This window comes from Scomber scombrus, chromosome 2 (assembly GCF_963691925.1).
Source record: "Scomber scombrus chromosome 2, fScoSco1.1, whole genome shotgun sequence".
NCBI classification, from domain to species: domain Eukaryota; kingdom Metazoa; phylum Chordata; class Actinopteri; order Scombriformes; family Scombridae; genus Scomber; species Scomber scombrus.
The window spans coordinates 29795954-29818489 of record NC_084971.1 but is presented as its reverse complement, the minus strand read 5'-3'; the positions used below and the strand labels follow the sequence as shown (position 1 = coordinate 29818489).

Below are 22536 nucleotides of genomic sequence, written 5' to 3'. Positions count from 1 at the left end.
AGTTCGGGTCAAATTAAAGTTCCCAGTTGTCGCTTTTTATTTTATTTTTTCCCCCAAGCTGCTCCCCTGCTGTAACTTTTTAATTTTTGTCATTTATGGCTTTAAGTTAGGGAATAATCAGTAAGCAGATCTCAGGTTTGTGCCTTAGGTTCTTTTTTATCTTACTGATGCAACTGTATAATGTTCAGTAAACAGGTGATGCAAGGTATGCAGAAATGAGAAATCTAATGCAAGGTGTTACTAACGTGCCCAGACTGTGTAAAGTGTTTAGTAAATCCCTGCTGGGAATACAAGCTTGCAAAGTAATGACAAACATCCACTTACATAAATGATGCTGAGTGTTTCGTAACATTTTACATCACTCAAGTCAGCTTAATGTAGAGGTTGATGTGGTTGTACCGTGTTTCTAACATGGTTACATAATGAGCACATGCATGAACAATAAAAGCAACTGGATGTGTGATATGTGTGACTTGTGCAGCTGATTTTAAAAGTTCAGACATAAAAAAAGTTAAATGACACTGATGATCTAACAAGTAGCTTTTATATAAAACATGACACTGAAACACAGCTGGGCCCCAAAAAAACGCACCTGGAATTTTACTTATGCCTACCCCTCCAACCGTTTTCCCTTCAACTGTGCAACTTTTTTCCTCCCGGGTCAAAATGTACCCAGTTTGGTTTGATTGCCTATAAAGCATAAGGCATCCATCTATCTATCTCTCTCTCTCTCTCTCTCTCTCTCTCTCTCTCTCTCTCTCTCTCTCTCTCTCTCTCTCTATCTATCTATCTATCTATCTATCTATCTATCTATCTATCTCTCTCTCTCTCTCTTTCTCTCTCTCTATCTATCTATCTATCTATCTAGCTACCCAATTCTGTGTTAGACCTTTTAGCCAACTTCATTCCAATTTATTATCACAGGTTTCACATATCATTTTGGAAATTATGCTCAATAGGCCTCATTTAAATGAAAGTATGCCTTATTTTTGAGTTAAGGCCTGTTGTCTTTGGGTCCATGTTGACTGTTGAAGACAACAGGAGGGTTAAAATGTAGCTCGACTTTCTGTATATCATCATCATAAATGTGAATATGCTCTGTAATAATGAAGTTGTGGCCAAAACATTGTGCAAACACACAAAAAACACGCAATGTCACAATTTGTTCTTTATTTAATCAGACATTGACAGTCAAATACTCTTGAGAACGTCTTGGGCAATCTGACATGTGATTGCCCCAACAGCATTTACCCTCTACATTTATTAAGTTCACTTACAGGCAGAAGAGTGATACAGGCTGTTTGACAATGTTTCACCTGTTTTAGTTAATATAAGTGGATAAGATGGAGATACACTGTACTGCATATAATAATACACAATCTCATCTCAAAAGCCAGTTTTTATTCAATGCATTTATAAAAATTCTTCCGTCAAGAGGAAGTCGTACAGATTTGTAAAAGCTGCAAATCAAAATAAATGGTAATACATAACAACAATGTTTAATGAATACTATTATAAATTAAAAATGGTAGAACTGTACCAGCATCATTGTATTAACTACAATTATCAGCTTAAATTTAAAAAAAAATGAAATGCACTAATAATGAATTCATGCAACCTGCACAAATTAGACAAAATATTTTACTTGCACTTTTGGAAAAAAAAAGTAAAATGAAGGATTTCATTCTCACTAATGTTTTATACAACAGAAAATAAATACAACATTTTCCCAAAATTAACTTTAATTTGGCAACACTCATTTAAAAAATGCATGTAAATGATACTGTGATCACCCAAAAGAATGAAAGTGGCAGAGACTCAAACAGCCACTTTCATTTTTCACAAACCAAACACAAATATAATTACTGATTCTGGGCTGCAGTTGACCTTTTGTTCATGATCTAGAACAAATAAATCCTTCTTTATCTCATTTGCCTCTTCTGTAAGACTAGAATATAGTTTATTTAATAAAGGAAATCAGCAACAAAAGATTGATTTTACCTGCATTTGCCTTTAGTGCACTTTATAATAACGAGAACAAAATGTTTTGAACAAAGAATAAAAAGTACATTTTTGACGCTTTCAGAGTGGCTGAGTTCTGGTCTCCTCTTAAAACTAAAAGACAGGAATTATTTTTTAGGGAACCTTTGAAAACAACAATTTTCCGAGGATATTTAGTTACTTTAGTCCTGTAGTGACACTCAAATAGAAGAGGTAATCAACATTTTAGAGAGAGTAAATGGTAAACTTTGAATAATTTTGCATGTGTCTAACAATTTTGGAAAAGTAATCAAAAAAATATGAACAAAACAATCCTACAACATTGACACATAACACATTAAATCACTACATTAATATTTTCATTTTTACCAAATAAATAACATATTTTCTTTCCTGACTTTGTAATTCGTAAAAAAATTGAAGTGTAATGTACAAAGAAGTAGAAACACAAACGTCATGAAATCAACACGACGCTTTCAAAAAAAAAAGGTTTCAAGTATTCAAGTAGCGGTCATAAACTCATAAACTCAAAACTGACGACTCTCTAAAAGAAGAAACATAATACATAATAGAAAGCTGCATATATTTTTTCTTTTTGTAAAGAATATCAAATCAAAAACATTCACTGCTGCCCTCTGAATAATTTCTACCATTGTTTACAGGATTTGTGCATCCTGTCCGTGTCCTGTCCTGACTGGACAAACAAAGTCTTTATTTTGTAAAGATGAAATACTGGAATGTTGGGATTTTATCGCCCAAAAATAGATCTTGTAGAAACAGATTGAAGGTTTCTGGCACAACTTCACCTACTTCCAAAGGTGCATGGAGACGGGAACTTTATTAATAGACTGACACGTTTTGAAAGTTGAAACATGTTGTTCTAATAATTAGGTTAATTCTTCTATATTAAAAGTGTTGCTGGAGCTTTGACTTTCACCAAAAATGGATGTTAGCATGTCATAGCAGACATAAGCTTTTGAATTTCATTAATGACACTTTATAACCTCTAGATTTCGGTTACACATACAAGTTTGTAAGCAATTGTTACCACTCAAAAAGTGGTCAAAAAATTTAATAAAATACCCTCGAGTAAGGTACCTAACGTCTAACTCCTCCACTGCAACTGCCCAGAGGCAAAATGTAACGAAATGTTCTTATACTGGGATTGTACGCTGTGAAAACATGAAGCAGGAAACACCTAATAAATAGCAATAATAATGAACAAAAGTTACAACACTATTTTGTGGCACGTTTATGAGAGCGTATAGTTTCCAGAACTTTACGCTCTCAAATGGTTTTACTAGGTAGTTTTTTGGTTTTTCGAAACAAATTCAACACTTCATTCTGTGTGCACTTTAAATTGTGCACAAATACCACTCATTAGTTTTGTCACTTCAACAACAAGCAATTGAAAACACAGCAAAACCATGGAATTGATTCCATAAAAAGCTGACACACAGTCGTGACATTTGTCTTTGTCATTTTCTTTTCAGTAGCATTTCAACCCTGAACTCACCTCAAGACTATGAAACTGCATTTTACTTAAAAAAATACATATATACACATTGCAAATGCACTTTATGATATGTGGGAATGAGCTGTCACGTCGCTGTCGGTGAGTCTCATGTGGAGCCGATCGCTCCATGCACACGGAAGCGGTAAACACACGTATATTCGACGTGACCCCAATTAGAGAGGACGCGCATCTCCACAAATCGATACACCTCGTCACTGGGGTTCTGCAAGAGGAAGGAGAAGAAAAGACAGGGAAGAGAAGAGCAGAAAGAGAGAGAGAGAGGGAGAGAGAGACAGGGTGCAGAGGAAAGCAGTGAAGAAACGGATGTCAGACTGTGTGCATCATAACATTCAAGATAAAAACAAGAGCTGACATTAACCTCACACTTTTTATATAGGACAGAGAGTAATAGGTCACATCCTGTCATTTAATACCGTAAACATCTATTCATAGTTTTCAGTTTCAACTTACAAGAAGCTTAAACATCTGCGTTGACTCTCCATGCTCATCGTAAGTGAACGTCCCCAACAGTGCTCCTTCTTCTTCGTCTTCTTGTTTCATCCCCTGAGAAAGAGATTACAGTTATATCAGTTAGATGAACAACAGTTTTTTCTCTGAGGTTTTAATGTTATAACCAATAAAACTGGAAGATAACAAACAGTTTTGCAATTTCAAACCAGAATCATCACGACTGCAATAAAAAAAATGTGATGATTGCTTTTTTAAAGCCGCTATTAGCTGTAATCACAGCTTTGATAGCAATATGTTTGAAAATAATGTGCTGTAGTTTGGGACCACTTACATAGACCTCAAAGTCTTTGGGTGCAGAGTCGATGCGGCCGGTTGGGGAGTTATAGCGCGGCAGGTGATCCAGAGTCACATGAGTTATCCTGATGGGGTGAGACAGGGAGATGACAAGAGTCCCCTGGACCCCATGAAACGCCCAACATTTCCCTGGAAGCAGCACCGGGTAACCCTGGAAGGAAGGGAGGGGAAGTAGCTGTTAGTCGATTACAAAGTTGATTAAGATTTGAAACACTGAGGAGAAGAAAGCGATGGAGGGACAGAAACGGCTGTGGCTCAGGAGGTAGAGCAGTCGTCCACTAATCGGAAGATCTGCGGTTCAATTCCCCTCTGTCAATCTATCCAAAATCGCTCCCATGAATGTGAGAGGGAATGTTATTTTCCTTCTGCAGTTGGCACCCTGTGTGTTAAACCCCACCATCAGTGGGTGAATGTGGAATGTAGTCTAAAAGTGGTTTGAGTGGTCAAAAGACAAGAAAAGTATCAGTACAGACCATTTATAGAAAGGACAGATGACTTTAGAGAGAAGATAGAAAGAAAATACAGAGAGAGAGAAAGAGAGAGAGAGAGAGAGAGAAATGATGATTGTACCTGAATGACAGTGCGTGGGCTTTCAGACGGATACCACAGAGGGAATCCAAACAGGGTCACACACGCTGAACGAATACGATAAGTCTCAGAACACCTGGTGCTGATCACACTGGCACCTGCACGCACACACACACACACACACACACACAATGTAAAATAGTTTAAAGCTACTGTGTCGATGGCCTTTCATCCATCTTAAACAAGCTCATTATTAAGCTTTGTAAACAAAAACTATGACAGGATGTGTTGCAGTCTCCATAAACAAATAGAAACTACACAATAACGGACAAATAGTTTTTTCACAGCCACAAAGAATGTCCATATATTTCAAGTAAAACCAGTATGATAATCTTTTTTGCAAGGGTTACCCCAGTGAGAATTAAACCAGTTCTCCACATACTGGTAAAACTAAAGCAGAGCGACAGTGACAGATGTTACCAACCTTGAGTCTCCAGGGCGAAGTCGGGCATTTTGTCGGCCATGGGGCGTCCACAGTCTGTGCAGCCACCTGCATCGAGCCTGATTGCATCTTGTTCCTGATTCATGTTCACATACAGGACAAATGGTGAGAACTGATGCATGCACCAAGCAATGTGTCAACAATAAAATTAGATCATTAACCATCTTTTCCAGATGTCTAATCCAGAACTAATGGGTACTACTGTACTAGGATTTTGGGTTTTAGGGTCTTAGAGACTATCTGTAGTATCTATGTGTCCACATACCCTGATATAGTCTGTGAGCCACTTCTCCATGGCCTGTTGGAGCTCTGGGGTGAAGACGGGGGCTGTGCTGGGTTCAGGACAGGGGGCAGGAGGAGGCACCAGCTGGATGGACGTTAACTCCTGAGACAGCTACAAAAAATAGGTAGGGCATGTTAAAAATCATACAATCTCTAGAAGAAAGCTCAGGTTGGAAGTTAAGACACAGGATTAATGATCGTCTCTGTCTTGCATTAAAAAATTGTTTAAAAAATCTTGAATCCATCAGTTGGGTACATCTGTGTTAGCTCTGTTACCTTGGCATTTTGGGCCTCTAAAGCTTGGATCTTGAGCCTAAGACTGCTGGCAGAGGAATGGCTTTCTGTCTGGAAAGCAGCTATCTGCCTCTGTAGCCCAGCAACCTCCTCGTTCAGATGCAGCCGACTGTCCGAACCCACGGCCTCGAGCTTGGCTTTCATACCCTGCATGTCCACCTCTATGCCCTGCTTCATCTGAGAAAGGAAGAAATGGTGAGGCTTCAAGTTAGAGGGAAAAGTTTTAAGCAAATATTTGACCCAAAAAAAGAAAGAAGTTATTCCTCCACTGACGATACGCTGCCATTTTATTATCTAGTTTGTCAATATCTCAGCAAGAACTCAAGATAAGATATTCCTTTATTAGTACCACAGTGGGGAAATTTAGTGTTACAACAGAAAGTGGATATCAAAAATAGAAAGAGCATCGATAAAAAGAATAAAGACCAATGAATAATAAGTAAGTGCACAAGAAATAAAAGTAATATTGGTGTGTCAATCTGAAAAAAGTCCTACTGTATATATGGATTCCTATTGAATTACAGTTTTATCATGAACCAAGGACCTATTGTAATATTTTGGTGACTACCTGAAGAAATCCAACGATTAACAAGGCCGTGAAAATCATTAAATTAAGGTTAAAGTGCCTTTGGCTGTAACAACAAGTTGGAGAACTGTTCGGTGCTGGCAATGATTTACACTTCCTACATTCTCCTAGTTAAACCTGCTTCTGTATTTCATCAACATCCCTCACATGTGGTTATCGTAGAATATTTGGCAAATTAATCATCATCCTTTGTTTTACTGCAGTTCTCCATTTCCACCACTAGGTGTTACTATAGGACGGCTTGTATCCTTTAGCAGTCTATCATCCATCCTGACCTCACTATGCAGAACTTCTCACAGAGGTAATTTGTTAATTATGAATGGAAAGCAATGAGAGGAGATAACAATAACATCAACTAAAGAGAATTACAGATAGTTTCTCACCTGGGAGAGAAGGTGTTCCTGCTTCAGCTGCAGCTCCTCCTACAAAAAACACACATACTGTAGTTATAATTAAAATATTTTAATGTAGATCAACTTGTGCTATTCAAGCCAGTTACTTTCATCACTTCTTTGCTGGCTTTTTGTCAGTAAAGTGATGGAGCTAAAACAACAGATCACAGGATTTTCTCATATTTTCCACTACATTGCAGATAAACTAATTAGCCTCTTACCAGAATACCCTGCATCTTCGCTTCCACAGCAGCGGACACAACAGCTGGATCCTGGAGGGACAAATAAGACCCAAAATGTTCATGTCAGCAAACCCCAAAGTAAATTGGTATTAGACTTAAGGGAGTGCTTCTGTTTTCTTTTTTTATTTCTGACTCAGAGCAGGCTTTCATAACCTTTTGTAGAACTATCACCTATTGTAGTCTCTCATTTACAATCATTATGCTTACAGTATGTGTACTGAGAAAGCCTCAGAATATTATGAAGGAAGTTATTACATTTGACATGTATTTGTGGCTCTCTAAAATCCTTCACATGACCAGCTGAAGGAGTGTCTGCCTAGGCTGAAACCTATTCCAAAATAAGTGGATGAACACTTTCTACTTTTAGTTTAATTTAATTTAGTTATTTTTGATGCCGATTCCCTGTGCACTACTTATTCTGCTGTGTTTTCAGTGTGAGAGATGCTTTTACAATGTTTCAAGTCTGCATTGAAGTCCCAAATGTGGATTAGATCATGAAAACTACATCCTGCAGATAAATAGCTAGTGCGATGCAGATTGTGTGTAGTTGAGCCGTACCACCGCAGGTGTAGGAGGTACGATGTTGGGTCGAGGAGGAGGGATAGTGGCAGGGGCAACAGGTTTTGTCTGTGATTGGCTCTTTGTGACAGCCATGCGGGAGATGAAAGAGGTCAACAATGGAAGGAGGAACCAAACACCTGGAGGAGAAGAGGAGGAATGGTGCTCTTAGAAAAACACTTTGATTATAGTGACGCATTTTAAGGTGTAGCCTGACCATGAAATGATAAGGTGTCTCTAAAATGTGTCTGAGACACTTGTCATGGGAACGTGCAAACTTGAATTAGTGAAATGTTTGTGTCACTTACAGAGAATTATGAGGAGGAGGAGGAGTAAAAGGCCACAAGCCTTCTTCACGTGCTTTCTGAACGACGGATTACTAGCTGCAGGAAAAGAGAAGAAAAAAGTTCATTTGCAGGGATTTTGGTAAACTGAAGTCGAATCACATGCAACGACCGTGAGAACACAAATCTACTGGTATGTGAGAGCCGTACGTGTACATGCACACGTGGAAATGTGGACATATACTTAACAATGCTAGTAAAACAAGCACAAGCAAGTTCATTTAAGTGCAAATTTTCATACCTGAAGCTGTCAGATTTGTTATTTTTGACTGTGCTGCAGCGACCATCAGTGAGGTTGAGTCTGCATAAGACATAGGAAACGATAGATTATTGTAAAGTCACACACACACACACACACACACACACACACACACACACACACACACACACACACACACACACACACACACACACACACACACACACACACACACACACACACACACACACACAGTCCAGCACTCACCCGTCAGATTAAAGAAGGCACTTCTGATTCTGGTTTTGTATCCATTACTGGGAGCCGCACTGTTACTGCTGATCTTACTGGCAGTACTGGTGGGGGTGGTGGGATTCTTGTAATTGCCCTCAGATGACGAGTACCCCGAACTGTCTATGCTGTTCTGATTCAGCTCCTTGTGGTTGGGTCTGAGGTGTAATCCGGGCCTGCTGGAGCTGCAGAGCCCAGCGTAGTAGCTCTTCTCTGGAGGTACCGACGGGCAGTGAGTGGGTGTCTGACTCCGGGATGATGATGATGGAGTCACGGCGGGGCGAGGGGTGACCACTGGAGAGACGTAGGATACGGTCCTCGGGGTTGACTGCGTCTGGCTGGCCAAGGGAGAAAGACCCGGACCTGAGAGGGCAGAAGAGCAGACCCAATTTACATTTACTTTAATTCATTTTTGTGAACTCAAAATTCCCGATCCTAATCCAGAGGCTGAAATAATAATTTGTATTATCAATGACTCCCTTAATATCTCTTTTCAATTGACTGTTGAAATGGCCGTCACAATTTCCCGTAGCCGAAGGCAACACCTTCAAATTGTTTTCTTCAATCAAAAGACAAAAAGTCATATATATTCCATTTATAACAATAAATAACATAAAATACTGGAGGTTCTTATATCTGAGAAGCTGGAAAAGGCTGTTTTGCTTCATCAAGGCCCTGATAAAAAACTCTACCAACTAAGCAATAGAAAATAATTGCTAAAAAAAACATGTGAAAAGAACTATTTAGTAATCATTTGTGGAATTACAGCGTTAAACTCTTTTTTAGGAATTTTTGGGCGAGCCTGAAATGTTAGCGCTCCTTTTAAACCCAGCTGAAGCATCCGTTGACGAGTGGAGTCGCAAGCAGCTTCGGCTAACATTGTTTCAATGTTGCTATTATTATAACCTCCTGACAGGATGTTGCATTTTTTTTTTTTAGCATCGTGCTGACCTGCAGTGACAGGCGACTCGATGCTGGGTGAACTATCATTGCTGTTGGCTCTACTGGAGGTACGGGAGCCTGACTTTCGGGTTCCTGCCTTCTTCTTGAAAACTCTAAAAATAACAAAACAAAAGAAAGAGGTAAACAGGGTGACAAAAAAAGGCGAAGGATACAGAAAAGTGACAGATTTTTCAAGTCAATGAGACACAGACACACACACAGAGTTACGTACTTGACGGGGTTTTCCCGGTACGATATGTTCGTCACGCTACTGGAGTCCGATTCTTCATCTGAGTTGTAGTAGCCACCGGACACCAGGCGAGAACTCCTACGAGACATGGCTGAGAGACGGAGACAATAACTGAGACTGTGTTCATCAATACTCAAATAAAGACGTAACATAATCCCTTTGACCAGTACGTGACAGCCAGAGGTGTTCAGTACGGCCCCATGTTTACACATTTTAAATTATATCAGTTTTATGGGTTGAAGTGTACAAGTCAAACTGTCACATTGTCTCCCCCCGTCCCCTCGTCCCCCACACTCAAAACTCACGCGGGGTTTTAGGTCGGACGAAATCTTTCTCAGTGGATCCGGTTTGTTTGTTTGCTTCCATGGCTGCAGCACGCTCTGTGTTTGTGTGTCAACCTGATCTCAGAAATACGTGAAATGACCACAACCTCTTAATATCACATTACGTAGTGGTGGTGGTGGTACGTAATGTGTTCAAATTATGTGCCAGCATCATGATCAGATTGAATGAGCAGTCAGCGGAAGCAAAACACCAAAAACAGACTTTCTGCACCCGAAACTTCAAAGGAATTCAAATGACTAATAGCCGCAGAAGCTGTTATTCCAATTTATCACATTTCCTTAATCTCTGATAACATATTATGGTCATTGTATGAGTCATTACAGTAAATATATAACATACTGCTCCTTTAAACCATACTTAAAGTGTAATAGTTGTATATTCAGGTTTCTTTCCCTACCCATAAACACACTTATCGTTAATATAATATAATATACTTTACTCTATGACTACAAATTGTGCCACTCAACTTTTCTTACTTAGTATATAAGGTGCAGCAGTTTTCAACACAGCTGTTGTAATAGCAGCAAAGCACTTAGCAGCTTAAGTTAGCAGCAGTTATAGTTAGTTATAGTAATAACTTATAGTTTAAAGTTAAAGTAATAATTAAAGCTACAACGATTAGGCGATCGACAACGATTTTGATAATCGAATATCGAAAAATTTGAACCAAAAAAAAGCCAAAAATGTGCCAGTTGCAGCTTCTGAAATATGAGGATTTTAAGTTCTTTGTGTCACACACAATGATGACTTCTTTACATATTTTGGGATTTGGGAATATTGACGGACAAAACAAAACATTTGAGGGTATTTTTTTTACTACTTTCTGAGATTTTATGGACAAAATAATTGATCATTTGACCGAGAAAATAATCAAGATTGATGATAAAAATGTATAATAGTAATTCAAGTTAACCACACATTCCTGACTTGGACTGATGAACCGCACTCTTTAATGTACTGTAATGATCAAAAACATGCAGTTTAGGTTAATTGGTTGCTCTAAATAACCTGTAGTTGTGAATGATTGTGAACGGTTTTCTGTATGTTATGTTAACCCTGTGATGGACTTTTATTATATTTTTTACTATTTATTGTTCTTTACTTATATGCATATTGCACATTAATATATTGCAGATTTGTTTATACAAAGATCCAGTTTACTGTAAATAGTATTTTATTCATCTCATCATATTTTTGTCTTATTTATTGTTGATTCCATTTTAGCGAACTTTCACTCTTGCGCTGCTACTTTTTTCCCACTGTACTGCTGGTTCAATTTGAATTTCTCCCAAGGGGGATCAATAAAGATGCATCTTATCTCATCTCTTTTTATTGATGTTCTTTCTATTTTTATCCACTTGCTGCTGTAACAATTCAAATTTCCCCATTGCGAGACTCATAAAGGATCATCTTATCTTATCTTATCTGATCTTAGTAGCAGCAGCAGTAGGTAATGCAGTACCTGAGGTCACAATACATGTAGTAAAAGTGGTAGATAACGTTACTAGCAGTACTTATGACGAAAAGTTTAGTTAAAGCTGCACCTTTAATATCCTAAATTGTTAAAGTAGCAGCTGCAGTAACAGATGAAGAAGTTACTGCTGGAGTATTTATTAATAGCAGCAGTTGTAATAGTTGTGGCAGGTCACAGTTGTCACAGCAGTAGCAGCATTTGTAATGTTGAAAAGTAAATTAGCAGTAATAGCTGCGGTGGGAGCTGATGTAGTGAAGGTGGTGATAATTACGAGCTGTAAATCTCTTGACAGATGCTCTCACGGTTAATCTCGGCCGTCTATAATCCGGCTAATCTGTGAGTCCTGCTGCTGAAACACTCCACACATTTACAGGTCATGTGTTAAAGAAACAGAACAAAAACAAGCAAATATATTGAAACAAAAGAAGCTTAAAGAGCACAGCAGAGCAGCACATTCATAGCATATACAGTATACTATGAATACAATATACTAAGAGTGACTAAAAACACATATATGACACATACCTGAACTCACCCAGCACACTTAAATTGAGGAAAAATATAAATCAAGCATCACATTTTAACAGTAAGCAATGAAAAAAACGAGACCCGAGAGACGCTCTATGTCTAAGTAGTACTAGTTTTGTTAGAAAGTACCCACCAAGGCGCTGCCATGACGACGATTATGTAACAAGGCGCCTTAAGGCATGAGCCGTCCGTCTAATTGGTCGACGAATGTGATCTTAACAGTGCAGATAATTAGCAGAAACCGCAGCTCGCAGGCTTTTACTGCATGATGTGGTGTCTGAGTGTGTGAGCTGCTTTCACCACTTCAATTAGTCTGAAGACAATGCAGGTTTCACCTTTTCCATAATAACCAAAAAACATATGACATATATATATTTTTATCATCTTAAACTTATAAAAAAGTTAACATCATAAGTCTGTCTGCTGTACTTTCTTGCTTAAATGTCACTAATTATAAACAAATGACGGCTCTAGAGATGCAGGTCTGTAGTTTTCCTTTATATCTGACGTCCATGTGAAGGAAACAGGTTATTTTTTATAGTAGTTTGATGCACTTGAGCTTAAAGTTTTGGCTCGAAAGTTGTGAAATCAGTGAAAACACCAGAACTCATCACTCATTGGAAGAGTTAGAAACATTTTTAACATGTTAAACTATTAAAAGTCAACATCATAAGTCTTTCATATATTCTTGTAATGGAAAATAAAACTATCATCCTTATTTTATCCCTATATCCATATTACTATAGCAACAGGGCTGTAAGCAGAGGATCAGATGGTATATTTCCTGTTGAATGCCACTGATTAGATTAGTTTTCCTTTATATTTAACGTCACATTCACATCTTAAAGTATTAAAAGTCAACTCCTGAATGATTTCACTTGATCGTAGCACTGAAACTGCATTTCTAGTTTATGTCAAAGTGAGATATACACTTTCCGACTCTGTGGTAAAACTGACAGTAAACAAAGCTATTTTCTGCTTTACTCTATGTGGTGGAATGTACAATATTGCACTGACAGGTTGTTTAGGCTATTTCAACTTTTGGTCCATCGTGCTTTTTGCTTTTATAGTAGTTTGATGCACAATGCATAAACTCATCACTCATTGGAAGAGTTAGAAACATTTTTAACATCTTAAACTATTAAAAGTTAACATCATAAATCTGTCTGCTGTACTGGGTGTGTTTTACCACCTCTGCTTTAGTCTCTACTCGTCGTCATCATCAGAAAATCAACCAACCTTTAGATTTTGCTCCGGGATCCAGTTTTCAAACTTTTTAAAGTAGGTTCTGCAGCCTACTGTGTTCAGTTTCAGCAGGGAAATAACCTCGTAAATGTCAGAATACGCCCTCTGTTAACAGTAGTCTAACAGTATGGTGACAGAGGAGCAGGAACTAGTTTGCAGCGTCGTCTGAAGTCGCAGCAGAAAGGTGACAGAATAGGAAGCTGCGGCCGCGCGTACCAAAAAAGATAGAGACAGGAAGTCAGTTTGAAAGCACACAGACACACGCAGAGACAGAGAGAGAGAGACCTCCAGACCTCAGAAAAGGGCGTTGAGTCTTTTTAAAAACAGCATTAATATAATTAGTGGCGTTCAAGGTAAACATGTGAAACATAACTGAATAAACTAAGTGAGGAGATTTTGTTTAGTTGACGGACTAAAATGAGAAAATAAGATTAAATAAAATATCACCGAGCTGTGTCGGTGTGCACGGTGAACAGACAAAAAACAGCATCACACATGACTACGCCTAATAGCAGCAGCACGTTGCTATGGTTACCACGGAGACAGGCCTCATCCGTTTACTGTAAATAAGGAAGATAAACCATACGGTGAAGTGTGAACGTGTATTTATGTAAAGCCTTGTGTCTGTTTTATGTAAATTAGTTCTTTCTTTTTTTTTCTTTTTGTATATCATCCTCTAACACACATACAGGAAGTGATAGCATTAGCTCAAATGACTCAACCAGCAGCATTACTAGAAGCTAATATTAAAGAGTTAATTAACTACACATATAACTTATTCACTTTTTAAAACATCTTCTTGGTTTGTTTGATTAAATAAAGCTTAAAATAGGACGTGGCTGCAGAAATGTGGCAAATAACATGTTTAAAACTTCCATCAGAGACAAAGAAGACAATGAACCTCGCTGGTTGCTGCTTTCAGTCTCTTGTTTTTATGTTTTATGTTGTTGTTTTTTAAATGTGTCTTTTACATTATATATTTAGGGGCAGTTGTGTTGTAAAGGTTAGAGGAGCAAGCTTTTGACCCCCGACCGGCAGGATGAATCTTGATGTGGAAAAGTGACGATGCAGCACTTCTCCCTCCCTTAATTACCACCACTGAGGTGCCCTTGAGAAAGGCCCTTAACCCCCACCTGCTCCAGTGGATCTGGGTTTTACTGGTTGTACTGGGCAGCTTCCAGGTGTGAATGTAATCAGGGCGTTCCTGGAAAAGTGAGCATTGCTCTCAGTGTATTTCCCCTGAATAAATAAAGGTTATAATATTGATGCTTTTACCTTGTAGCACTTTTAGATTTTCTTAAAATGTAAAGTGCCTTAAAATTAAAATGTATTATTTATTTTTTTATTTTTTTATTAAACCTCACATCTCAAATTTAGCTTTTTAAAACCACTGAACAAAAATGTGTTTTTTCTAAAATTACAACAAGCTTTAAAAACCCCCACATTTTTCCGATCCTATCATAAACACAAAAACAAGCAAACAGCAACTAGGGTCACAAATATTTTGACACCATAGCAACGCCGGCCTCCTCCCTCTGTAGCTGTCGCTCTTTCACACAATTAGCCTTTTTTAATTTATTTATTTTTGTCCTTGTCATGTATCCGGAGGCTTTAGCCGAGAGCATAGAGAAGGGAGCAGTTTGCACAATAATTCCCTCAAATCCTCCCTTCATACTTTAAATGCCGTCTTGGTTCAGCCTAGCTCAGCTCTTTTTTTCTCCCCCCCTCCCTCCCTCTCTTCTCCCGAACATACCAACCCCCCTCCTTATTGGAGCTGAGGACACCCACTGCATAAAGCTATTCCTCATCTTTTTTTTCTCTTTCCTGGACAATTAATCCCACTGAAATACTGTAGAAATGTTTATGTGCATCCCACTTCCTCTTTTGTCTCTTCCTACTCATCCTATTCACTCGCTCTGAACCCAAATTACATTACACAATCGCTCTTTCATTTAGTAGAATTTAGCCCAGATTTCAAAATGTTTAGCGAGATTTAAGAGCCTTATTTCAACACTAAAGGTCTGTAGAGAAAAGCCTGTTTCACATTGCTCCTTTGTGCTTTACCTTATGGGTACTTGAGCTATGAAACCTCCACGGCTGTCGTCTGTAAAGTCATGACTAAGCGAATCTGAGTGAGACAGGAACATCCCCCTTCTCCTCCCAGTATAAAGAGAGAAAACCTTTAAATATTCCTGTGGGAATCATGTGTAGCAGGAGACAAAAGGTGCACTGATCCTTTTTAAAATCACATTTAAACCATGTGACAGTAAAGCTACACTTGAAATGATTCCCATGGAGATATATACACCTATCTTAGCAACCGTTATCTTAACAAAGGACTGATTTAAGAATATCTGCCTTAAATCAAACTGTGCGTGCCAGGTATTGTCACCGTTTTGCCCAACAGGAAGTTGAATGAGAAGCAAAACTTGAGAGTGAAACTGTCTCCTGAACAGCAGTGACTCATCTCAGTCATGTATTTTGGTATTTCACATCCTTACATCAGGAGTGTCAAACTCATTTTAGTTCAAGGGCCCTATTTGATCTATCGAGTGCCAGACAGGTAACAAATAATACAGCATTATACAGATTGTGGAAGCCAACCATAGTCAAATTTTTGCCGCTAATTTGTAGTTTAGTTATTTGAGGAAACGCAACACGAACATGAAACAACGTAGAAAGAGATATTTACTGAACAATGTCAAAATCCAACAGTTTTTTATATGTTCCTCAGTAATGAACTAGTAATCACTTTCTAGTGTAATTCGCTTTCTTTGTTTCAGAGCTGAAATATGAGCATTAGTCTTTTTTGGAACATTTATTAACCGGTTAAAGTTCTTCCCCGTGTTTTGTGAATGGGTCATCGCCATTTATACCTATACAACCAGCAGTTAAATTACTAAAGCACTAAATTGTTAAGAGCACAATTTTTTATCTATTTATTTTATTTTTTTACAGAATTACATAACCTCTTAATTTGCCTCTCAGAGTGCACCGGAATGATGCAAAAATGTATTAAAATGTTCTTCCAGGGGAGCCAGACCCGCCCCTAGAGGGTCAGACTGAGGAAACAATGATATATGTATAATAACTATAAACAGCCTTAGATGTCTTAGATGCAATTTCAACTATATCATGTCTCTGGGTTTTTGTTTTTTTGGTGTTTACCCAATAGTGGGGCAGGGAGGGGCGGGGTGCTGCTACTGGTCCAGTACAGTGACAACTGACTCTAACAGGACAAAGACAAAGCATAAGAGCAGTGAGGTAATGTGTGAAAAAAAGGGAGAATGGGCTAGAGCAGATTGGGACAAAAGCAGTGGAAGGGTAGAGAGAAAGGTGAAAGGATGAAAGAAAGAACGGTGTACAAAAGGACGGACTGACAAAAGAGAGGACGACAGATGATACGGGGGGGTGGGGGGATGTGTGTGGTTTCTCTAAAAGCAAAACGATGGAATTTAAGTTTCGGTTTCTAAATGCATGGAAAAGCAAGAAAAAGAAGGGAACGCAAAAAAAAAAAGTGCAGGAAGGATCGGGGCTGAGAGAGGGAGAGGAAGTAAAACAAGAGTGGGCAAAGAAGAGGAATGCAGAAAATTAGTCTCCATCAAAACCAAAAAGTATGAAGTTGTGGCTAACTTTAGGAGGGTGAAATGTGACTCAGGCATACAGAGCGGATGAGTCATGAGTGTGCTGCATTAGTTTAAAACAAATAACCCCCGAGCTCTTTTAAAGTAGAGGATGAAACAGTTACTATACAGACATTTAGCTACCTAATAAGGTCTGTTTATATCAATGTGAACCAGATGCTTTCACTCTCTCTTCCTCTTTCTCTCTGTCATTGATGTACAGTACAGCTGCAGATGTCGGTATATCCTCGGGCAAGGAGCTCCACGGCTAAGAGGCCTCAGGCTAACAAAAACTCTGAGTCACTGCCCTCTTTTATATCAGTCGTCTTAACCCTTACATACTGTTAAGGGTCAAATATAACCCATTTTTACATTTGAGAGCTGTAAAAACACCCTATACACATTTCTTTTAGGGGGACTTTTCCTAATGTGACCCTGAATATACCAAAACATCTTTATTTTTGTGCAGCTGATACACATTTCTGTATATGTGAATGTCCAAATTTAACCTGTTAAAATTCAAAAATCACCATTCAAACATGTTGTATTCTTCATATTCTATAAAAGGTTCCCCCTTTGACCATAAAACAGTGATAGTGAGTGTCTTCTTTCCATAGATAAACACTGTGCTTGCTCTCTTACAGCTTCATTAAGGATTAATCAGACATTTATTAATGACAAAGGGAGAATCTATGAGTAAAAACCTAATTATGAGTCAGAATATGAACAGTATGTGAGGGTTAAATCATGTTGCTTTTGGTGTGGCTCTAGAGATGACAGTGTGTTTTGGTCGGTCAGTCCACCAGTTTGATCCAGAATAAAAAATCTCATGAATAGATTGACATGAAATTTCCTACAGTGATTTATTGTTCCCACTGTATGAATCCTACTGACTTCTAGCACTAGGGCTGGGTATCATTAAACAAATTATGATACCAGTACCAATCCAAGTACCCTTAGAGTGATACTGATACCATTTGAGTACTTCATTCGATACCCATTACACATTTTGTGCTCTTGCTTTTATTCAGTGTAACAGGCATTGATTGGTTGTGAGCAAGTCCATATGAATAGTTGTATTTTCTAGCTCTGGGTACAAAACAGATCGATTGCAGGTATCGTTTGACGGGTTTCGATACTACTTAGTATCGTTACCCAGCTATATCTAGTACTATCATCAGGTTATTAAATTATTGTTGTCCAATACTTTGCTTTTGACCAATTGGCTGCAAAAGTAATCATATTCTAATCAGCTTTCATAAAACATTGTAGAATCCTAACATAAAAGGCTGCAACTAAAGATTGTTTTGACAGTGTTGGGTTTTTTTTTTTTAACAACCAACAAATGCAGTTTTACTATCAGACTCAGGTATATTATCATTCTCACAACACTTACGTAATATTACTATTGACATAATGTTAGTATTTTTTAAATATATTTTTTACCACTATTGTTTTATTGTTTGTGTATTTACTTATTGTTTATTGTTCTTTACTGTTTTTCTATTTTTATCCAATTGCTACTGTAACACTGTAAATATCTTCATTATGGTACTAATAAAGGAATATCTTATCTTACCTTATCTTAGTAGTATCAGCAACAGTAGGTAATACAATACCTGAGGCAACAACACATGTGGTAACAGTGGCAGATTACACTGCTAGCATTTAGGGTTGGGTATTGGTACTCGGTACCTTTTTAAGGTATCGATGCCGAGTAGTATCGAAACATCTCCCGTCAAATGATACCTGTAATCGATCCTTTTTGCACCCAGAGATAGAAAATATGACTATTTGTACGGACTCCCTCACAGCCAATCAATGCAAGCGTTCTTCGATTAATAAATATTAATAATCTGAAGACTTTTAAAATGAATTTGTGTAAAAATGTAATCATTTAGATGTGGAGTACTCAGTTGGTATCAGTATCATTTTAAAGGTACTTGGATTGGTACTGTTATCATCATTTTGTAAACGATACCCAGCCCCATAGAGGGCTAAAGGTACCATGAAATATTCACATTTAAGAATCTGAAACCAGATAATTTTGGTAGCTGGCAATTCATTTTCTGACAACTAATCGATATATGAACTGATTCTGTGTCCGAAATCACTCCCTACCTTCTTTATAGTGCTTCTACATTCACCCTCTGACATTTTAATTGAGTGTCTGAATGCTGCTGAGTGTGTAAATATGTCCACTATATAACATCAGAGCCCTCACATGTTCCGCAATAAAACTATAAAAGTAGCGTCCTTGTCATGTTTACTACTTTCTGCTAACAATCCCACCATGCATCCACATTTTAAAGACCGTCATGTGACTCTACAGCTGATGGTGATGACACAAAATGACCATTGTCTGAAATCTCACTATTGAGAGAACTATTTAGTGTTTAATATAAAGGGAGGAGTGAATGAGTGAATAACAGAGCAATTTCGCACACAGTCTCAATGTTGCAGCTCCATTAACATGCTAAACTAACATAGTCAACATGGTAAATATTACATTTGCTTAACATCAGCATGTTAGCATTGTCATTTTGAGCATATTAGCACGCTGAACTTAGCAATTAGCTCTAATCATCACTGCACATGAGCTGTTAGTAGGGCTGGGCGATATGGGCAGAATCAAATATCACAATACTTTTGACCAAATACCTGATAAATAATCATCAGTAAAGTGGAAATAAAGACTAAACGGATAAAAGCAGATTATAGAAGAGCCTGTTAAGCTCAGAAAATTACATCTTTACTGTAATGCAGCCTTTAAAAGCAGGAAAAGACACTTCACCATATCACAATATCACAATATTCAAAATCTAAGACGGCATCTATAAAATATCATATATTATATCGATATAATGTCAGTCTTGTTATCATATGGCCTCCCTGAACTGTCTTTACGTTTAATTAGTTTTATACGTTATTTTGCAGATGATGACGACAATGATGATAATATATAAGTATTAATTGTGCTAACTGCATCCTGCATCATTATTTCAAAGACTACAAAGCAAGTCTTGGACTTTATTGTTTTACTGTGTGATCCTTGACACAAAGTTGTTTGAGTATTTGTTGAAATGATTTTGTGTATTTTAATGTGTAATTAATATGGTAGTTTTTATTAGTGTGCTGTATTGAATGTCGTCCAGTTCCACTATAAACTCACCGATAAATTCAACTCAGATCAACTCCTCTCATTATGATATGGCTCAATTAATAACACAATAAACAACACTGCATTATCACAAAACCTTATGCATAACTATCTCCATGCCACCAACATCCATCTAATCTGACAGGTGGTAAAATGTAGGCAAGTACAAACACAATTCTTGTGAAATAACGTTCAACCACAGGTCAATGCAACAGTGGGGAGCCTGAAAATTGAAAATAGTTAACCTCATCTTTTAGTTTAGCTTTACTTCAGGCCCTTCAATAACCCCCAGGTAGTCCCTGGATGTCATTAACACTCCCCCAAATGACCTATATTGTCAAAATGTGCACAGCAAACAGTCCTTTGTTCAGTTTAACCTATTTTTTAAGAAGTTATAGCATGAAACAGCAGTGCAAAACTAGTTGGCTAAGAGGCAGTCACACCTGATAGTGAAGCATAATGACACAGCATGTTGAGACATATAGTTAGCATAGCGTTAAAATACAGCAAAAATAAAACATATTCCACCATAAACTTGTTGAATACTGCTCCTAATACTCAATACCTGCGTCTGTTTTCCTTATACATAAACAACTTTAGGGATACTTTAATAAAATATGTAAAAAGTAGCTGCAGCTAAACCAGCTTTGCAAACATATATAGTAAAATGCACTCAATACCCTAATGTTAAAGCCTATATTAAGTTTATATAAGCAGTAACCATGTGTGTACTGTTTTAAAATGTAAGATAATGTTACTTTAAACAAATAGTTAATACAATATGTATAAAGTAGCAGCTTTGCAAAATACTAAAATACACTAAAGCCTATATTAAGTTAGTAAAAGCAGTGTAACATGCTTTATTTTAGCAGCCTATACTAATTTAAGCATGTGTGCATGTTTTAAAATGTAAGATAACGTTAATTTAAGCAAATAGTTAACGGTGGCGACAGAAACACACACACACAAAATTGTGGCTAAAAGTTGCTAAAAGCTCACAAAAATGGTGCATGCATGAGTCTTTCCACTTACCTCGGTATTTAGTGTGAGGTCTTTCGACACTGAGCAAAAAACAAAACAACACAGCGGTCCGACCGAGCTGCAGCCGGGGAGGGTTATCTGTCAAACTCCGTCAATGATAGCAGATCCTCCTCCTACACACTTTAAACAAACATCTCCACTCTATGTTCAGCTCTTTCGCAAACTCTCTCTGGTTCACAACGACTAAAAAAACAATGTATGTGTTTACCCCTTAAGTAAAAAGTATGTAGCAGCTGGTGTTGGTGGTGGGAGGCATCGCTGTGTGGAGCTGAGGAAGCGAGACAGAGAGACGCTTTGCTGCTGTGACAGCTCCGTCGGCACAGAGACGCTGACAGCAGCAGCGTCAAGCTAGCGTCACAATACGTGGTGAGGACTTCCGGTGTTACGGTACATTTGGTGACCCGTTAGATTCTGTGACCTGCACCGTTGGAAGGAGAATAAGATAAAACTACTCCCTAAATCCAAGGGTGTTACAACAAAAAACAAGGGGTTTAGGGGGGGTCCTCCACCATTAAAAATGGTTTCGATTTAAATCCCATTTTATGTATTTTAACTATACATATATTTAGGGATTATGGTGATACAAAATCCAGGAAATAATGAAGTCAAATCGGTCATAATGATATATTCTGGCTAGTACCACCTATCTAGACTGGTAAAATCTGGACTGGATTATCTCAGAGAGGTCAAAATCTCTTTAAAACACAGTTTCAGAATTGTGAAAATTCAATAAAGGTAGATTGCACTGTTTTGTTTTTGTTTTTTTCATATGTAGATAACTTTAGAGATAGGGATTTTGAAAAGTGGGGGTTGGCTTGGGTGGGGACTAGTTCCCTCTGTCCCCAGTGGAAATTACGCCCCAACCTAAATCAATTTAAAAAAAACAATAAATAAATAATAATAATTACTTTCTGTCCAACAGCAATGCAGAATTTGCTTGTTTTGTACCAATACGAGTGTTACGCCGTATTTGGTGACCCGTTAAATTCTGTGACCTGCAGTCCCTGGAAGGAGTATGAAAAAAATGAGATACTTCCTAAATCAATTTTAAAAAACAATAAATAATAAAAAAAAAAACTACTTTCTGTCCAACAGCAATGCCGAACTTAGTTTTGTACCAATGCTGGTGTTTGGCCTATATTTGGAGATTATGTGACCTGCAGTGTTGGAAGTACCCGCATCCTTTAGCCTATTTAAGTAAAATCATCTGATAGCTTGAATAAAATTGAAGTACATCATTAATACTGATGAGTCAATGCATACGCAGATACAGCCTGATTTTCTGTACAATTAGTAGGCTGCTTATAACCTACTGTAGCTCTTTAAGTCATTTTAGCTGGTAATACTTGTATACTTTTACTTAAGTATGAT

At 37.8% G+C, this 22536-nt stretch overlaps 1 protein-coding gene across 4 annotated transcripts; it reads right to left on the bottom strand.

Moving 5' to 3' along the window:
• Window positions 1-1155: 1155 nt before the first annotated feature.
• Window positions 1156-21457, bottom strand: LOC133996235 (uncharacterized). 4 transcript variants are annotated; one of them, XM_062435822.1, is made up of 17 exons: window positions 21157-21457; window positions 10055-10147; window positions 9732-9840; window positions 9509-9612; window positions 8537-8920; window positions 8312-8371; window positions 8035-8109; window positions 7727-7866; window positions 7148-7198; window positions 6918-6956; window positions 5931-6125; window positions 5638-5766; window positions 5355-5448; window positions 4913-5028; window positions 4320-4493; window positions 3989-4081; window positions 1156-3740 (listed from the first exon to the last, which is right to left on the bottom strand). In XM_062435822.1, the coding sequence occupies exons 2-17, from the start codon at window positions 10113-10115 to the stop codon at window positions 3624-3626; spliced, it is 1941 nt and encodes a 646-aa protein (XP_062291806.1). In that variant the 5' UTR covers window positions 10116-10147; window positions 21157-21457; the 3' UTR covers window positions 1156-3623. The 4 variants fall into 4 exon arrangements, with proteins under 4 accessions (XP_062291806.1, XP_062291814.1, XP_062291822.1 ...); XM_062435830.1 differs by lacking the exon at window positions 21157-21457 and adding an exon at window positions 12094-12225; XM_062435838.1 differs by lacking the exon at window positions 10055-10147.
• Window positions 21458-22536: the final 1079 nt, after the last annotated feature.